Below are 18356 nucleotides of genomic sequence, written 5' to 3'. Positions count from 1 at the left end.
TCTCTCCTACTAGACCAATTTTCAACTTTCTAGAATGGAAAAACCAGTTGTTTCGAATTGATCAGAAATCTACTCTTGGATCAGTCAGTCATGACCAGTTGAATAGGGACCAGAATCCCATAGTACAGACATGGCTGCTGGGAGTCTACTGACTTCGTTAGGGGCTTTCCTGGAAAAGGCAGAATGTTTACTAGCCAGGTACTTATTCGAGAGGTGCCTTCTTCACTCTGTAGACCAGGACACTGGAAAAAGTTATGATATCCTTGTAAACAAGATGGAGAAACATGAGCTGAATCCTGGGGAATTGGGTGCAATTGTAAGTAACTGAACAATCAAATCCAAAGAAGGTGTACTGGTGTTAGCCTGAAGGCAGGTCATTAGTGATGAGCTGAAAGGCTCTGCTCACCCTGCCTGGATTTTAACGTTTCTTTCAGTGATTCAGAGGAGCTGGGCTTCCCTGGTGGCGCAGTGGTTGAGAGTCCGCCTGCCGATGCAGGGGACACGGGTTCGCGTCCCGGTCCGGGAAGATCCCACATGCCGCGGAGCGGCTGGGCCCGTGAGCCATGGCTGCTGAGCCTGCGCGTCCCGAGCCTGTGCTCCGCAATGGGAGAGGCCACAACAGTGAGAGGCCCGCGTACCGCAAAAACAAAACAAAACAAAAAACAAACAAACAGAAGAGCTATCCCTAGAATGCAAGTGCCCACAAGAACAGAGGCTATATGGCCCTGGCTTCCTTGGTGATATCAGGGCACATTAAGAAAGTGATAGCCATTTGCCATCTTCTGGCCACCCTCAACTCCCCTTCCTGAGCATACTACCCCTCAGTCATGATGGGAATCCCATCAGAGCTCCTCGGGAAATGAGTCATGCAAAGATGGGAAAATGGCTGGAGTTCACTCATCCCTCCCCTCCCACTCCCAGCCTTTACTCTATACTTTTCTCCTGGGACTCCATTTACTGAACCTTGGACTTTCGGATTTTATCTCTTCTTTCACATTTTCTCTCTTTTTATCCTATGCTCTAGGAGATTTCCTCTACTTTATGTTATGATTTGTGAACATTTTATTTCTGCTATCATATTTTAAATCTCTAATCGCTTCTCTGATTATTCTTTTTTCAAATCAACATCTTCTTCATAAAAATCTTTCTTAAATCTCTTTGAGTCTAGTTTTCTTCTATTCCCTGATTATTTTTTTTTTCACCAGAATTTGTTTTTCATGTTTATATGTTTTGGTCTTTCCCTTTCAAGCTGCTGGATCTGCTAATATCTTGGTGATCTTTGCTTGTCTGGTCATATTTAAGAAAGGAGGTCCATGCAATTGGAGTGACATCTCTCCAGTGATAATTCTGACTGGGTGCTCTGGACATGAGGTGGGGGAGGTGAGTGGGAACTCATTTTTAGGCTGAGCCCACCTGATGGCTAGAATGAGAATTTTACCGTGAGACATGAAGTTGATGACTAAAAACCTTAGATTCTCCAATATGGAGAATTGTTTAATTTCTTTAAAGAAGAGCTATCAGGAACTTGTTTGTTTACTTTTGCCTGAGGATAAATGCCAGCTGCCTGTACTTACTGGGTATGAGGGAGGGACTGGAGGGTGGAAGCGGGTGGTGGAGAAAAGCAGGTGGGTACAGTTGATCCACCTTCAGAGCTTGCCCGGTTCTCCAGGCTAACTGGCAGCCTTCCTCTGCAGCCCTCATAGCTTGTCCTGGGTTGGCTGTCTAAGGCATCCTTTACCTGTTAACCCTCTTCCATCAACTTTCTGGCTTCCAGATATATGCTAACTATCTCATCCCCAAGTAATACCTCCTTACTCTGTTCTCCTTCGGGTATGCGTTTATTCCTTTGTGTACTTCTGTTCCTTTAGTACAAAGAGTCAAGGCAGAGAGAGCATGTCTGGTTCATTAATAAAAAGCAACAATACACATTTACTTTTTATTATCCCACAAATAATATATCTAGCAAAAGAACTATAAATTAATGTAATGGTTACATTAAAATAAATAAATAATTTTTTATTGCTTAAAAAGTGTACAAGTAATATATAAAAACATGCTCCTTATAAAGATGCAAATACAAAATCATGTAGACTATAAAGGGAAATTGACTGTTCCCTTCTTTTTTTCCCCAACGCAATTCTGCTCTTTTCCCAGGAAGTAACTGCTGTTAATAACTAGGTATATATCCTTGACTATTGCTAATGTATTTATATATCTGTATCTGTTTGGTTATCAGGCTGTTTGTCTTTTTTATTTAGATAGATCAAGTTTTATATGTTGTTTTGTGAATTTTAACTCAACCATATGTCTTGGATAGCTTTTCATGGCAGTAGATGTAGAGCTATCATTCTTTCCCCTACCAGTTGACATCTAAGTAGTTTGTAGTTTTTCTTTTTCCGAAAGGCAAAATCTATTACTTTCCTGTTTCATTGTCCCTTAACATGCTTTCCACTCAAATTGAGAACTCCTTGTCATATCTGTAAAGAATCTCAGTGGATTAAACTGAAAAAACCTGACTGAATGAAATATAGCAAGTTGAACAGATCATAATATATGATAATATTTAGAGGTACAGTACTAAAACTTCTTTATTAAAATTCATATTATCCTACCCCAGTTAATGAATGGAACAGAATCAGATCACATTTATTATGATCAGAGTTCAGGAGGCAAACCAGCTTGCGTGTCATCTCTCAAATATACTAATAACAAATGCCCAGGTTTAAAACGTTCTTGTTTTTTTCCTACTGTTCTTTTCCTACTATTTCCTGCCTTTTTTCTTAGTTTATTCACCATGCTCTAAGCTCTTGATTTATTGCTCATTCTTTTTGTTACAGGTCTTGAAACTGGAATCAGTTTAACCTCAGGAGAATCATCAGAGTGTTAATTTCCCAATGAATCCTCTTTCTAACAATGATAAGAATATCTATGACGAAAATACACATTTTGGGGACCCAGATCCACACCTGCCCTGGAGAAAGGTCACATTCTCCACTTTTGAAGAGCAGAAATTCTTCTGCCTGGCCAGTTCTGACAGGTCCTTATGTTGTTCCACACCAAAAGGTTTTGAGAGTTCTATGCTTGGTTAGCATTGACTTTCTTGGCTCTGTGGCAGGATGACCCCCCCTCCCACCCTCACCCAGGTTTTCACATTTCTTCATCTATAGAAACCTGGTGCTCCCTGGCCTCCCCTCTGTAAGGTTGGATCAGAACTCCAGCTTACACTCTGCTTTTAACAAATTCACCAAGCACTAAACTATGTTTAGGCACTGTTGTATTAGGCATTTCACATTCATTATCTCATTTAATCCTCAAAACAATCTCACATATTAGCTTTGGAGAGGTTAAGGTACTTGCTTAAAGTCACACAGTAAGTGGTAGAGCTGGGCTTCAAACCTGGGCTTGCCTAGCACCAAAGCTTGAGCTCTGACCTCTGTGCTACACATTCACCACTCAGCCAATGAACCCTCATGAGCGCCTGAGAAGAGAAACTTGAAGGCCCTTGAGTGGCTGGGAGGCTAGATGATGGCCCCCCCAAAGGTATTCACCTCCTCATCCCTGGAACCTGTGAATGTTACTTTATATGGTGAAAAAGGACTTTGCAAATGTGATTAAGTTAAGAACCTTGAGATGGGAAGATTATCCTGTACTATCCAGGTGGGATCTAAATACAGTCACATATATCATCATAAAAGGGAGGCAGGGGATCTGACACACACACACAGAAGAGTTGGTAAGGCAGCGTGATCGTGGAGGAGGAGACCGCAGTGATCGGCCACAAACCAAGAAATGCCAGCTGCTATCAGAAGCTGGAAAAGGCAAGGAATGATTTTCCCCTGGAGCCTCCGGAGAAAGCACAGCCCTGCTGACACCTGGTTTGGCCCGGTGATACTGGTTTCAGACTTCTGGCCATCAGAACTGTGAGAGAATATGTTTCTGTTGTTTTAAGCCACTAAGTTTGTGGTAATTCGTTATGGCAATCACAGATGACTTTGTGATCTCTCTAGGCCAGTTTCCTTATCTGTAAAATGAGGATATTAGTGGTGATACCTAGAATTAACAACAAAAAAAAGTAAAGTGCTAGCATTTACCTAGCACAAGGCAGATGCTCCACAGAGCTATTATCACTGGCAGGGTCTGAGAGGAATATGTATGGGGTGCTTTGGGAGCACATGGGAAGGAAGGGCAATTAACCCAGCCTCTAGTTCATAAATGCACATGACCACCCAGTAAGGTTAACAAAGAAGTTGAAATTAATTAAAAATGACAGTATACGGCATTTATTGACCAAATGACAGGGAGTTCACAAAACAATCTCCACCCTTAATTTCTAAGAGTGACTGCAACCACAAGAGAAACTTTTCAGGTGGTAACTCGTTACCTTGTGGATGCCCCAGCGACTTTATTTTTCTGGAGGTGACTCTGAATGGTCATTCCAGGACACATTAATTAATGAACCATAAAAATAAACACTGCAACTGGAAACTGGAAGTGTAAATTCAGTTGCCTATTAGGAATGTAATCTGTGACCATCACACTTTGTCCATAGAAATGAGGAGAGGGGGCTGGACTTATCTAGGGGCCTGGTTCCCAGGCATGTAAGGATTATTTCTCCCTGAGGGCTGCACTGAAGCCAGGCCAGAGAGTTTGCCTTTGAGCTGTTCCCATTTGTTCATCCAGCTCCTGGAGAGTCGTCATTGCCTTCATTATGGATTGCTCTGGGCTAGTGATGGAAGAGTTAGCAGGGTGGCCTGGAGTGGCTCTTAGCAGGCTGGTGCCAGCTGACACATGCCACTTAGGTTTCCAAGGAGCCAAGCTGTCCCCACTCACGCATGGCTGATGCACTTGTGGCTAAATGCGGTGCCACCAGGGCCCCGGGCCAGATTCAGGGCAGGAAATAGAATGCCATCTCCATCACCAGGGAAACAATGGCCTGCGTGCATGATTTAAACCAGGGCCAACAAGAAAGCTCAAAGGCAGGGTCAGAAGAGGAAGGGAGACCAGAGGGTGGCTTGCATGGATTTTGTCTTGGGTTATAACTGTTGACAAGCCACTTAGCTGCCCCCATGTTTAAATTTATCTGCATATAAGATGGAGGTAACAATATTTACGCATCTCACCGGGGACTTATGAAAACAACATTTCTGACAGACCACTCAGGATCCATGGATGGAAGGTGGTATGTAAGTGCAGCTGGTAAACTTACTGTGTGTGTGTGTTTTCAGCAGGTGCATTAGGGGCATGTAGACCCTCCGGAAAACACATTTAGAGTCTGACCAAAAGCAAACAATAATAAAAACTAACAATTTTAAGTGCATGGATTTGTCTTTGGTTTTGTGCAGGTTTGGGGGAATTGCATGTGTAATTCAGACTTCAAGACTGTTTTCAAACATTGCTGTGATTAGTAATACTTATGGCTCAAATCATTTGAGAATGCTGTGGTTGTTGATTGTTTCCAAGTGTTTGCCAACTTTGCTCTAAAAAAATTCCCAAGTTAATTCTCCTGTATAGTTTATGAGTTGCACGTGGAGTCTGGAACTTTTGTTCCCAAGTTGGAAGGAGGCAAAAATCTATTTAAAAAACAAAGTGCAAAGAGGAATCTGTTGCTCTATCTCCTGGAGGTCTGCTATTTCTGAGGAGTCCTGAGTCTGTTACACATACATTTGTTCTGTTCATTTAAGGTTAAGCAATTGACCTCTGACCTCCCTATAGGTCATTAAATGCCGCTTTCTTTCAGCTGGGTTCCTGATGGAGTCTGTCACTCTGTTCTTCGTTAATTAAACCTTTCTCTGGTGCATATTGTCTGTCTAGAATAATTCCTGTGGGTCCAGGTGAATGGTGACTATTATAGAAAAACAAACTTGTTTAATAACACAAATAATACACTTCAAAATTAGAATAATTATATAAATGAAATATAGAGAAGAAAGATCATCTGCAATTCTCTCATGCAGAATTAACCATACAGGCATATATATATATATATTTTTTTTTTTTTTAAACAAATATGGGATTCTAATGTATGTACTTGCTGTTTTGCGACCTGCTGTTGGGCTGAAGCCTTCACCTATTGGATCTGGGTGGAACACTACAGATCCTTAGAGTGTCTGGCCTACAGTGGGGAGGGGTCCTGCTTCGGTTGCGAGCATGGGGGTGGTGGAAGGAGGGCCTCAGAGCTTCAGTCAGCACTTGCGAAAGGAGTTTCAAAGACTTGTTCTCTCAGATGTCACTTCACTTCCTTAGCGCTCCTGTGTTTTGGCAACAGCATACATCCCAGAACTGGTAAACACTTGCTGATTTTAGCGTCTGTGCAGATGATGATGCTGTGCCCTCCTGATCCATTCGCATTCTGCTGTCAGATCCATCGGTTCCCCCTTCCTCGCTTTTCTTCATACTAACAGAACTTGATTAAGGCATGGTTTATATGCAGCACAATGCACAAATCTTACAGCTTTTTGAATTGAATACTGCACACCTGTATGCACATAGGCATGACCCAATGTAACCACCACCCAGGATATAAAACGTCTCCAACATCCCAGAAGTGGCTTTGTGTCCCCTCTGAGTCAATCCCTCCTACCCCTAGGTAATCATTCCGTCCATTCCTAGACACTAATTTTATCATGTTATTTCCCACCTAAAAACATTCCACAGGATTGTTGCCCCTTTATCTTGCTCCTTTGAGTCCAAATGTCTCTGCTTGACTTTCCAGGTCCACTTTCTTAAGGGTCCTGCCTGCTGAATCATTTGGGCCTCCATTGACACCTCCTGGCCTGAGGCCAGTCTCTGCACTGTCACTTCCATCTGCCAGCCTCCACCTGGAACTTTGTTCACTCTGTGACCTCACCTTTCCCTGGCCTCCCCGAACCTCACCCATCCTTCAAGGCTCAGCCCAAGTCCTGTTTCTGGCAAGAAGTCCTTCCACTTTGCCAATATTTTTTCCAATTTCTTTACCTCCCTCTTACACCCTGTATCGGTTGACATCAAGTGACTGAGTTTCTGCAAAGACTTGGGGCCATGGAAGGTAGGCCACTCTGCCATTCCTACTTATGATTCCCCATGACCATCCACATGTGGCAGCACACAGTTTTCCCAACCCTCCGTTCTTTTCTCACCCATTCTCTCGCATCATGGGGCTTCCCCAGGTCTGCAGCTCCCCAACCCCAGGCCCTGCTCCCTGTCTATCTCTCCCCGTCTTTTCTTCCCCTTCTTGGTACTTTGCTACCCAGCTCACTAAATTGTCTCCTCCAGACCTCAGATTCCACCCCTTCTTCAGATCTGACACCAAAAATCCTGAGACCAGGTTCTCCTCAGAGGGTAGGGATAAAATGTGGGGAGAGAATTTGATCAGATGATGATGGAATTTTTTTCTCAGATACGAGAGGGCTGGAAACACTGGTGCATCATATGATTTTGCCCCATCCCACCCACATCCTTTGCACCCAGCAGTTAGTGGCTGTCCCACCTTCTCTGTTGTTCCAGTGTGTTAACTTTGCTCCCACCCAGACTTCCTGAGTTTGCCATGGCACAAGCAGAGTTCTGAGCTCACAAGAGTCAGCACCATCAAGGGGTTTAAGTAAGATATTGCAGCTAAAGGGCTTAGCACAGGTCTGCCGTGGTCAGCCTCAGAGCTAATATCAAAAGCCTGCAACCCCTTCTCTGATTCCTATCACGTCAGATGTGTTGGGGATCCCAAAGTGATTGTGATTGTGTGTGAGTGTGTGTGTGTGGTCAGAAACCCTACCTACTACAGTGAACACAGGCCCTGGGGCCAAGACTAGCTCTGCACTGCCTCTCCCTGGGACCCTCAGTCTCTTCATGAGTAAAATAAGATTCGTAATCCATGCACCTCCGATGAGCGTAAGTAGAGCACACATCAAAGCACTTTGCAGGTGGGTTCACCCTGCCAGTGTGAGCTGGTAGAAGGACAGGCAATACAATGCGTTGGCAAGAAACTGGTTGGCCTAGTTCCAACTTGCAAATATAATTGTGTTTCTGAATTGGCAGTTGGCAAATGCAGCCCCCCAGAGACAAAGTCGGCTTCTAGACAAAATGTTTCAGTTAGACTCCTTCAGTGGTAAGCAGACTCAGGAGTCTGGCTGCCTGCATTGATATACAAGTTCTTACACTGAGTTTGGAAAATGGCTTCGTCATTCTAAGCCTCAGTTGACTTGTCTGTGAAATGGGGATAATAGTCTCTTCCTCTTAGAGTTGTTGTGAGGGGCAAAAGTAATTTATGTGAAGATATAGCACAGTTCCTGACACATAGAAACACTCGATGAATATTAGTGCTTTTATTGTTTCCTAATAAGTGTTGCTCTGTACATGTTTAATGAATGAATAGCTGCTGGTGTGGATTTGGCTTATGAGGGTGTTTTTTGTTCTTCTCTGGTATTTTCAGGCTGATTCCATCTGACCGTGCTTGGCTGGGAACAATTTTGACTAGGTATGTGGGAAAGGAAATGACAAAATTAAAAGGCTTCAGCCAGGGGTAGGAATGCTGACTACAGAAGACCGTGAGATCCTGGGAGAAAACCCACTAGCCACCTGAGAGCTAACAGGGGACTTCCCTGAGGCCCAGGCCAGTCAAGCAGCTGTCATTTCCCTCTCTGCTTCTTCAGAGAGGCCAACTTGACTTTGGTTTTATTCCCAAGCACACTTCATGGATTCATCCTGGCAGGACTGTGGCTATCTTTCTGGATAGCCAGATGAGGTAAGCTGTAGATGTTTTTCTACGAAAGAATAAGCAGCCAATATAGTATCTGGGGGTCCCTGCCCTGTGGCCCCCTCCTCATCTCCTCAGACAACTGTCAGAGCTGAGCCTGTGGGCAGAGGCCTATTTCATGACACACACACCCTTCTGAAACCCAGAGAGCAGGGTGGAGAGTTCCATGGCCACTCTGAGGGCAACACTTTTGTTATTTGGTCCTGCCTTTGCCTTTGACTTACTATGTGACCTTCAGAAAGTCCCTTCCCCTCTCCAGGTCTCAGACTCTCCATCTACAAAATGAGGGAGTTGACCCTTACAGTCTCTGAAGTCCTCACTGACTCTGAAAGTGGCAGAGTGCTGTGAGTTATCAACCTGGGTTGGAATTCTGGCTCCACTGTTTTCTGACTTCGTGGCCTTGGGTAGGCCACTTAAGTTTTTTAGATTGATCCCCCTCTGTAAAATGGGGATGATAAATAGTAATCTACCCTATAGGGTTGTAGCAAGGTTTAAATAAGACACGTGCGGCTAAAAAAAAAAAAAAAACCACACATGCGGCTAAAGTGCTTAGCGCAGGATCTGCCCACGGTCAGGTTCAGCAAAGCAAGCCAGTATCAAAAGCCTGCAGCCCCTTCTCTGATTCCTGTCAGCCAGGCCAGGTGAGTTGGGGCCCTGGAGTGATATGCGCGTGTTTCCGTCTGTCTGTCTGTGGACATGTGCCAGTGTATGTGGAGGGCTTGGCCTCCCCCAGGGCACTCTGGGAAGATCTGTCCAGGGAGCCTCCCTGAGGGCACCAGCTGAGTTGGAGCAGGTGTCTCATTCAGCAGAAGAGGCAGGTCACAGCCTTCCCCTCACTGCAGCATGCCTCAGTCTTTGGGGCTCTAGATATCTTCATTGTTTCCTGAGCAGTTTTCCTTGAAGAGGCAATAGCTGGTCCCTGCCGGCCTGGAGATAACTAACCAGGTTCCCAGCCAGGGTGCAAGCATCCCCTGAAGCAGCCTGTTCTATTGCTGCTGAGGACTTTGCTCTGTCTTGGAGGGCTGCCTGAAGGCAAGGAGCCCCAGCTCTTCTCCTGGGTCCCTGGGTTTTGAACTCAGGTCAGCTCTGTCCTAGGACTCCCTCCCTTCTTTATTCTCTCCTTGGACCACGTGGTGTTTGTTTCACACTGGACACTCCGCTAAGTGATGCAGGAAGTAGGCCCCCAGGGAGGCAGATACCGCCCAGCAAAGCAGATAACCAAGTGAAACCTCTGGATGCCTCTGGGGCCTGGGGCAGGCTCAGTGATAAGTGGAAATGCCAGGCTTATCGCTGGGGGCCCGAGTTCTAGAGAAGCTATCCTGGCCGGCCCACCTCGTTCCCAGGCCTCCGGGCAGTCGGGCATCTCCAGGCAGAGTAAACACTGGGTTGGCACAGCCGCAGCAGCAGGACGGGGATACTGTGCCCCACTCTGGCACTTCGCAGTCCCAGCGCCAGAGGCCAGTAGCGGGCGTCGGATTACACCCAGATATTTGAGGTAAGCAGGCAGGTCTGCTTTGAAGTAGGAGCCCGAGGAAGCATTGTTAATTTCATGGGACTAAGGGAGTCTCGGTGACAACTGTCCCCCCCGATCTGGGTCCTCTTGGACCAAGAAGCTCAATCAGCAGGAAGCTTTGGTTGACGGTTGCAGCCCGGGGACGGTCAGCGCAGGCCTTTCCCGACTAACATGCCGTATAGCGGGCAGAGGAGGCTGAGGGGCAGCTAACCCTGAAGTTGTCCACGTTGAAGCCTGCGAGACTTTCTGAGGTTCTGTTTCAGCTCTGGTTTCCTTCCAGGAGTAAGCGCAGCTTCGTGGAGGATGCGTTTGCCCTTTCTGAGCGCACATCAGCTAATGGTGCATGCGGGGAGGTGGCTTGGGCCAGGCCGGGTGGCTGGGGAAGCTGATTTAGGACTGGAAAGATACCCCCTCATCCTCCTGCCCCCACCGCACAATGAGGGGACTGAGTACACTGCCATCCTTGTTGGCTGACTTTCTGGGGTGGGATGGGTGTGGTGAGGGGTAGTGAGTTCCAATCTCTACGTTTTCATGTACTTTACCATGTGCCGGGTGCTGTGCTAAGTGTTTTACTTATCCAAATACTCAAATATCCCTGAGGTTATTGCACTCTTATGAGCCCCTTTTACAAATGGGGAAAGCTGTGTTTGGGGAGATTAAGTTCCAGGTACGCAACTGGCCCCTACAGGCACTTAGGTATGAAAGTAGGTAAGCACCCCTTTCCTCAAGATACGTGGCCTCTGTCTCTCAGAAAACTGTCATGATGTTTGATTTTCTTAGAACAAGACCTTTCACTGCCTTGTGCTGCCACACTTGTTATAAATCCACAAACCTACACAGTCTACCACATGTCATTCTCCCCCTCACATGTTGTGCCCTTGAGCTTTGCAAAACCTGCTTCCCATCCTGCTCCCCAGCCGCAAACACACTGAAGTCTCTGAGCTGTTTTTCCTGGTGTTTGCCTCCAATTCTCTCCTCATCAATTTTGTTCATTATCTATGGACTTCCTCTTAAGAGAAACGAAGATTTAGCTCTCCCCATTTTCCCTTCACAACTCTTGTAATATATGTATCACTGTTTTTTTTTTTTTTTTTTTTTTTTTTTTTGCGGTACGCGGGCCTCTCACTGTTGCGGCCTCTCCCGTTGCGGAGCACAGGCTCCGGACGCGCAGGCTCAGCGGCCATGGCTCACGGGCCCAGCTGCTCCGCGGCATGTGGGATCTTCCTGGACCGGGGCACGAACCCGCGTCCCCTGCATCGGCAGGCGGACTCTCAACCACTGCGCCACCAGGAAAGCCCCATATATCACTGTTTTAACTTAATAAAGTATTTATTTTATTATGGCATAAAGTTATATAATAATATAATGTAATATTATATAAATATTATTCACCGAAAATTCAATCATGTACTTTAATTTCATTCTTTCCTGAACTCTGATTTTCTCGGAGTCTCTGATTCCTTTTGTTCCCCTTTTGTCCTGTTGCCAGCATTGTACTGATGGCTAACATTTGAGCACTCACTGTGTGCCAAGCTCTGTTCCAGGTGCCTTGCAAGCATTCTCAAGTGAACCTCCTGACAACACCATGAAGTGTGTGCATTGTTATTATGTTACAGCCCAGGAAGTACAGACTCAGAGAGGTTAAATAAACTGGCTCATGATTCTGCCTAAAAACTGGCAGAGTCAGGAGTTAAATCCAGATGGGCTGACCCTAGGCCCCATGCTCTTAATATTTTACTACATGTCTTTAATTATATTATATTGTATACTGTTTTTTTCCCCCTGAAGTCCTCCCTTTTGGGGACCCTCCATCTTCCTGCTTCAACTTTGGGCCTAGGTTGAAGCTGTTGTTTCCTGGAGCTCTGTTTTTTGTTGTTGTTGTTGTTTAGTCCCTGGTTTTGCTGGTGTTTATCCTCCAAGCAGCTTCCTTAGAAAGGGGGCATACATTTTTTTACATCTTGGAAAGTCTTAAAACTCTTTATTCTGTCTTCTGACAATGGTGCAATGTCTTCAAAATTCTAATTCTCTCTCATTTAGAATTTTACATACAACCTAACTGTCTTGCCGCATCCAGTTGTTTTTAGGATGAGAAGTCTGATGTCATTCTGATTCCAGTTCTCTGATACGTGATTTTTTTTTTCTTTTAAATTTCAGGGAGCTTTTATAATCTTCCCTTTATTCCTCTGTTCTAAAATTGCATAATGTCTGCAGTATTTCTTTGATAAATTCCTTCCCTCTTTCTTTCATTTCTCCTCCTGAACTCCAGTTAATTAGATGTAGGACCAGCTGGATCCACTGTCTCTCTTTCTTATCTTTTCTCTCCTAATGTATACATCTTCATCTTTCAGTTCTGTTTTCTGGAATATTATCTTAACCTTGTTTTCGAATCCCTATATTGGATTTTTAAATGTTAACATTCGTATTTGTAAAAGACCTCTCTTTTATTCTATGTTTGTTCTTTTTCCATAACACCCTCTTCTTTTCTAATGGATGGAACAGTCTTTCACACTTTTCTGTGGTTACTAATGAGAACCTTTTTTAAAAACTTTCCTCTGTTTCTTGTTTTCTCTGTTTCTGCCACAATTATATTTCTGTTTATTTGTTCTGAGCTCCCCTTTTCATCTTGGGGGCTTTCTTTGAATACCTGGTGATCCTTTTTTTCTGTGCATATTTCAGAATAAGTCACAAAAACCTGGGTGGGTGGTTGAGGCTTGTTGACTGCTTGGCTTTGTTGAGGATCAGATGGGGAGCTCCAAAGGGACCCCAAAGCCAGTGCATAGAACTCTTGTATTGTGGATGGCTCCATCTCTCCAGAAACAGATCTCTGATCTGCAGGGAGGGTGGGGAAGGAGGTGAGCCACAACTTTGGATGGACTCCTCAGCCTTGCATTTCTTCTCCCCTCTTCCTCCACCTAGGGTCTCAGGGTCCACAGGCCTCTCTGGGGTTTTTCAGGGAAAGCTGGCTGTCACCCGAAAGGCAAGGGAAGAGTCTTGGGATTCAGCACACACTGACTGCAGCCTACGGCAAACAGAGGTCAGCCTGTGTTTTTCCGGGAGTGGATCAGCTGCCAGTCCTCAGCCAGGAAGGATGAGGTGTCATTGCACTTGCTACTCTGTGTCCATCCAGCTTGGCTGCCTTTTCTCTGGTCTGAGTTCTCTTGACTTGGTGGGTGGAATGCCTCCCCCATCCTCTGGGCAGGCGGCATTGCCCCAAAGGAATTGCCCATGGCTCTTGCTGTGCCCTCTAAATCAGGGAGTTGGAGAGAAGCCATGCACGAGCCCTCAGAGAACCCATATGCTCATAAACTCATGTCTTCTGGAGGCTGAGAAATGAAAGGGGTTCAAAGCTGGTTTTCCTGGCTGCTCCTTTTCATCAAAGAGGCCTAAGGACTTGTCCTGACGGCGTATTCTGAGCTTTCTCCCAGAGGGTCCCAGAGCTTACTTCTGGGAATTGTCAGGGCTTCCTGCTCTCTGCTCATTTGATTGTTCTGGGAAATCTGGACTGCAGCCTCCTCCTTCCACAATTCTCCCGGTGGTCAGCCCAGCCTCCGGCTCCTGCTGGAGCCTCCTTTATTCATTCCTTCCATATAGTTGCTTTGAATACCTATGTGCCAGGCACGTTGGTGCGCTGGGGATCAAGGCAAGCCAAAGGGGCACTGTTCTGGCCTCAGGGGACTTCAAGGTGGTTCTGTAACAGTGTATGACGCAGCAGACATGTTTGCAGTAAACCAGCTGCCTTGCAATCACTTGTGCTTAAGGGAGACCTGGAGTAAATACTTTTGTAATTTAAATAATTAGCTTTGGATATAAATAGGTGTCTGGGACATTTATTTGTGTCCTTTGTGTTCATCTAGACTTTCAGGATATCTTTCCAGGCTTTATTAACCCAGGACTTGCCTGGAGGCAGGCTGCTCTGAAACTCTCTAGAGCAGCGGTCATAGTGAAGCCAAGGATTGGTGGGAACTGTCTCCCAGAGACAGCATCTGTCTCTTTAGACTGTGGGGACTTCCCTTCACAAAGATTATCGGCACCTATTGTAGGACAGACGTTGTGCCGGGTGTTAGACTTCCAGAGATTTCTCTAGGCGGACACTTCCCAAAGTTTGATCCAGGGAACAGTAGTTCCACAGGGAAGTATTAAGCAGGAATTATGGAGGAAGAAGTAAGTCCCTACCCAGGTGCTGGTTTCTTTCTGTGGCAGGTGAGGTCCTGCTGAGGGTGAATCCCCAGGAGAGACTGGAGCCTGGTGTGTCCCAAATTTCTTTTTCCAAGGAGAGTTTATCTGTGTGTTTTAAAATCACAGTAACTGTAACAGACCAGTGCCCTTTTGAGCATGCTCTGGGCCGTTCCATCAATGACACCCAGTCTGTGCTCCCAGCAATGGGTCTGGATTTCTACATGGGTTGCTAAGAGCAGCTGTCCTGACAGAGGGTGAGTGGCGAGGGGTTTGTGGTCAAGCTGCACACTGTGTTTACCACTCACCTACAGCTTAAAACAGCAAAACGATCCCAAGGTGTTTTTAGATGTCAGAGTTCCAGGTCAAATTTATTATCATAATTGCTTTTATTCAGAAGGAGGGGGTTTAGGGGGATGCTAACACTCACCTCCCTGGTGCCGTCTTCACCAGAGCTGTGCTGTCCTCAGGAGGTCGTGTGCCGGGGCCACCTTGGACAGAGTCCCTCTCTGGCCTTGTTTTCTCTCTCTGAGGGCTTGGATGCAAGTGGTGTCAGGGGACTGTTCCGCGGCAGCCTTGGGCTCCGTGGTGCCCCCTCACACCCCACCTTAGTGTCAGCCTGAGCGTGTCCTTTTGTCTGGTATATTTATTGTGGCTTCTGTAAAAGTTTCATTTGAACCAAGTGTTTCTGAGGCTAAAATATTTGGAAACCACAGGAAACGCAGGCCCCCTTGCTCTCTAGGGCCTTACTGTGCCTGTTTCAGTTTAGAGACTGGGTGCCAGATGCCTGTGTAGTCATCCTTGGGGGAGAAGGGGGTCACTGGCAAATGGTCCCCAGAGGGCTCTGCAAGGAACATGACCTGCGGGATGATACTTGGTGAGTAACCTAGGCCACTGTTCCTCACTTCTATTTTTAGGTACAAGTGACTAGTGACTGGGGGCCCCCAGTGGGGGGGAGGGACCTGCTGACTCACCCCAGAGCAGACTAAACACCTTTGGGGCATCAGCAAAGTAGGGGAACCAACATTTTGTTTTTAATTTGCAGAACCATCAAATTTTTTCATCATGGCAAAATCAGAACTTTGTTGAATGGCCTCACATTTCCTTCTGTTTTGGTCTAGCTTCTTACTGTGAATTGGATGTGTATGTGATGGGTGGGACCCATCTGCTTCTCAGTGCTTTGGACCTCTAAAGCCCTTACTCTGCCCTGGTGTCCCTGAGGCCCCCCTCGTAGAGTCCAGCTATCAGGACGCTGTTACCTAAAGGATCCCTTTTCTTCTAACCTTTAGTTTCAGCTACACGAACTCTGCCTGCCCTGGGCAGATTCTTAACATATTTGCCCATCAGCAGCCTCTCAGAGAGGAATGTTAAATGCTGCCGTGATGTCAAAGGGGCCCCCAAGGGGAAGGGCCTGGGCCAAGCCCAGCCTGTCACTCATGGCCACAGAAGAGTGGGAGATAAGCAAAGGCAACGGCTCGGAGAGAGTCTGGTCCTCTGGGCGCCCTGAACAACCCAGGTGAGCCTTAGCTAAAGAACAATGAACTTCCAGACACCACTGACCAAGTGAAGGCCAGAGGTCTGCGGCTCTTCCGATTTCTCACCCTTGACAATCTTCATCAGGATGTCAGGAGCCCCCAAGGAGAGTTTGCCGGGGCTGCCGGGGCTGGGCAAGGCCTGCTTAACCACCATGGACCAAAAGCTTAACATGCTGGATGAGAAGGTTGACAAACTCTTAAATTTCCAAGAAGATGTCATGGAGAAACTGCAATGCGTGTACCGAGGCATGGGCCACCTGGAGCAAGGCCTGCACCGGCTGGAGGCCTCCTGTATTCTGGGCCCAGCTGGGGCCGACCGCACTCCCCCCGCTGACATGCAGGCTGGGTGGCCAGAGGTCCTGGAGCTGGTGAGGGCCGGGCGGCAGGATGTCGCCCAGCAGGGCGCCAGGCTAGAAGCCCTCTTCCGGATGGTGGTGGCTGTGGACAAGGCCATAGCTTTGTTGGGGGCCGTGCTCCAGAACTCGAAGGTGGTGGATTTTATCATGCAAGGGAGTGTCCCCTGGAGGAAGGGAAGTCTGGCCGACGGCCCTGCGGAGGTTGGTTCCTGCTGCCCTGCCCCGGTGCCCTTCTGGCTGGAAGGGAGGCTCGGGGCCCTGGTGGGGAGACCAGACAGGAAGCTAGTCTTAGGAGAGCTGGAGGGCTGTTGTCCCCTCGTGTGCCTCCTGCGTGACCTGTTGATGGGAACAAGAAGCGATGGAAGCTTAAAGACCTTAGGTCGATTTCCAGACAGGGCAGGTGGATTTCTCCCAGGGAAAGGGAGAGGCAGTGCCTCTGTGGGGCCCTGGGCTGTGCAGGGAACCTAGAAGTGGGGGACAAATGAGCCATTAGGGAGAGGACGGCAGTTACACTTCTTTGACATCCCAGGAACTTCTTTTCTCCTTACACCTGGGGTGGGAGAGAGGTGGGGAGCGCTCAGTTTACCCTGACAGAGCGCCCTTCAGAAACCCAAACCTCCCTCCCTTCCTGTCCCCAGCCTTGCGCTCTGTCCCCGAGTGGGCGGAGTGTGCAGCTGCCTGTGGGGAGATGAGTGTTGACAGTGACCCAGGGGGGACACAGGCCGGAGCCGGAGCCTGGGGGTGGAGTGTGGCATTTCTGGGCGCGGCTGTTCCCAAGGGTTGCATAATCAGACCCACTGGCTAATGGAAGCTTGGCTGGGGTGTGTGTGTGTGTGTGTGTGTGTGTGTGAACAGCGAGGGTAAGCCACCCAGCAACACTCAGATGGCCTGGAGCCACCCTTTCAGATCTCTGCAGCTTCCCCCCAGCATGGAGTCTGTGCTTAAACTCTGTCAGCGACTGAGGCTTTCAGGAGCAAGGCTGCAGGAGTTTGCCTTCCCTCCCCCTCCCCAGCCAGGCCAGAACTCGCTCTGCAGATCCCTTCCCCTCCCCGGCCAGCTGCTTCCCCAGAGCTGGCCTCTCCCACCCCAGCTCCCTGCTTTCTGCACCTCCCCTGAGAGTCAGGCCTGCAGGGGAGATGTGACCTTCTGCTCTTGACAATGATAACCAACCTCAGCTTTAAAACAGAAAATAAATCTAATTTATGCTCATGGTAAAAAAACATTCTCCCTCCTACTGCAATCCCCCCAGGCCCCGGGACAACCCTCCTCCCCAGACAATCATAGGAACCAGTCTCCTGTGACCTTCCGGATAGAGTCTGTTTATCTACAAGCACATTGGTATACACACCACCCTCTTTGTTTTGTTTTGTTTTAACTCAAATATTATTCACATTGTACTGGCCTGGATTTTTTTAACTTAATATATTTGGGGCATTGTTTCATATTTATAGCTAGAAAGCTTCCTCTTTCTTGTTCTTTAAGTTGCAGAGAGCTCTATTTTTGAGGATGTGTCTTAATTTGTTAATCAGTCCCATATCATTGTTTATATTGTTTCTCATTTTTAGCTATTATAAATAATGATGCAGTTACTAACCATGGAAGTGTGAGTTTATCTATATGACACACTCCTAGAAGTGGCAATGCTAAGCCAAAGGGTAAATTTATACAATAAATGAAGCCAAACCAACCTTCAGAGAAGTTATTCTAATTTAATAACGTATGGGAATGCTTGTTGCCCCATTTTTGCTAACAAAGCATATTATCCAGTTTTTGACTCTTTGCCTGTCTGGCGGATGAAAACATCTTATTATGCATGTGTTTTTTAAAAAACATTTTAGTATAAAAAATGTCAAACATTTATAAAAATAGAGATTAGTACAATGAACCCTGTGAGCCCATAACTGGAGGCTGATGTTTCCTACCCACTTCCCTCTTTCCAGATTATTTTGAGGAAAATCTGAGACAATGGATTATGTCTTCCATAAGCATTTCAGCACCTATATCTAAAACATAAGGGCTCTTTTTTTTTTTTTTTTTTTTTTTTTTTTTTTTTT

General features: G+C 46.6%; 2 protein-coding genes across 2 annotated transcripts in view; both read left to right on the top strand.

Moving 5' to 3' along the window:
- LOC102977844 (UPF0547 protein C16orf87 homolog) overlaps positions 1-4508 on the top strand; it is a 68450-nt gene extending 63942 nt beyond the window's left edge. Inside the window, exon 4 of the mRNA XM_024125096.3 lies at positions 2838-4508. Coding sequence (XP_023980864.1) covers positions 2838-2887 — 50 coding nt within the window. The 3' untranslated portion in view covers positions 2888-4508. The remainder of the gene's footprint in view (positions 1-2837) is intronic.
- Positions 4509-16032: 11524 nt separating this feature from the next.
- The window catches only part of MYLK3 (myosin light chain kinase 3), a 46818-nt gene continuing 44494 nt past the window's right edge, over positions 16033-18356 (top strand). Inside the window, exon 1 of the mRNA XM_024125029.3 lies at positions 16033-16503. Within this exon, the coding sequence (XP_023980797.1) occupies positions 16033-16503 (471 nt within the window). The remainder of the gene's footprint in view (positions 16504-18356) is intronic.

Source organism: Physeter macrocephalus, chromosome 17 (genome assembly GCF_002837175.3).
Source record: "Physeter macrocephalus isolate SW-GA chromosome 17, ASM283717v5, whole genome shotgun sequence".
Lineage (NCBI taxonomy): Eukaryota > Metazoa > Chordata > Mammalia > Artiodactyla > Physeteridae > Physeter > Physeter macrocephalus.
This window is presented reverse-complemented; position numbering and strand designations above follow the sequence as displayed.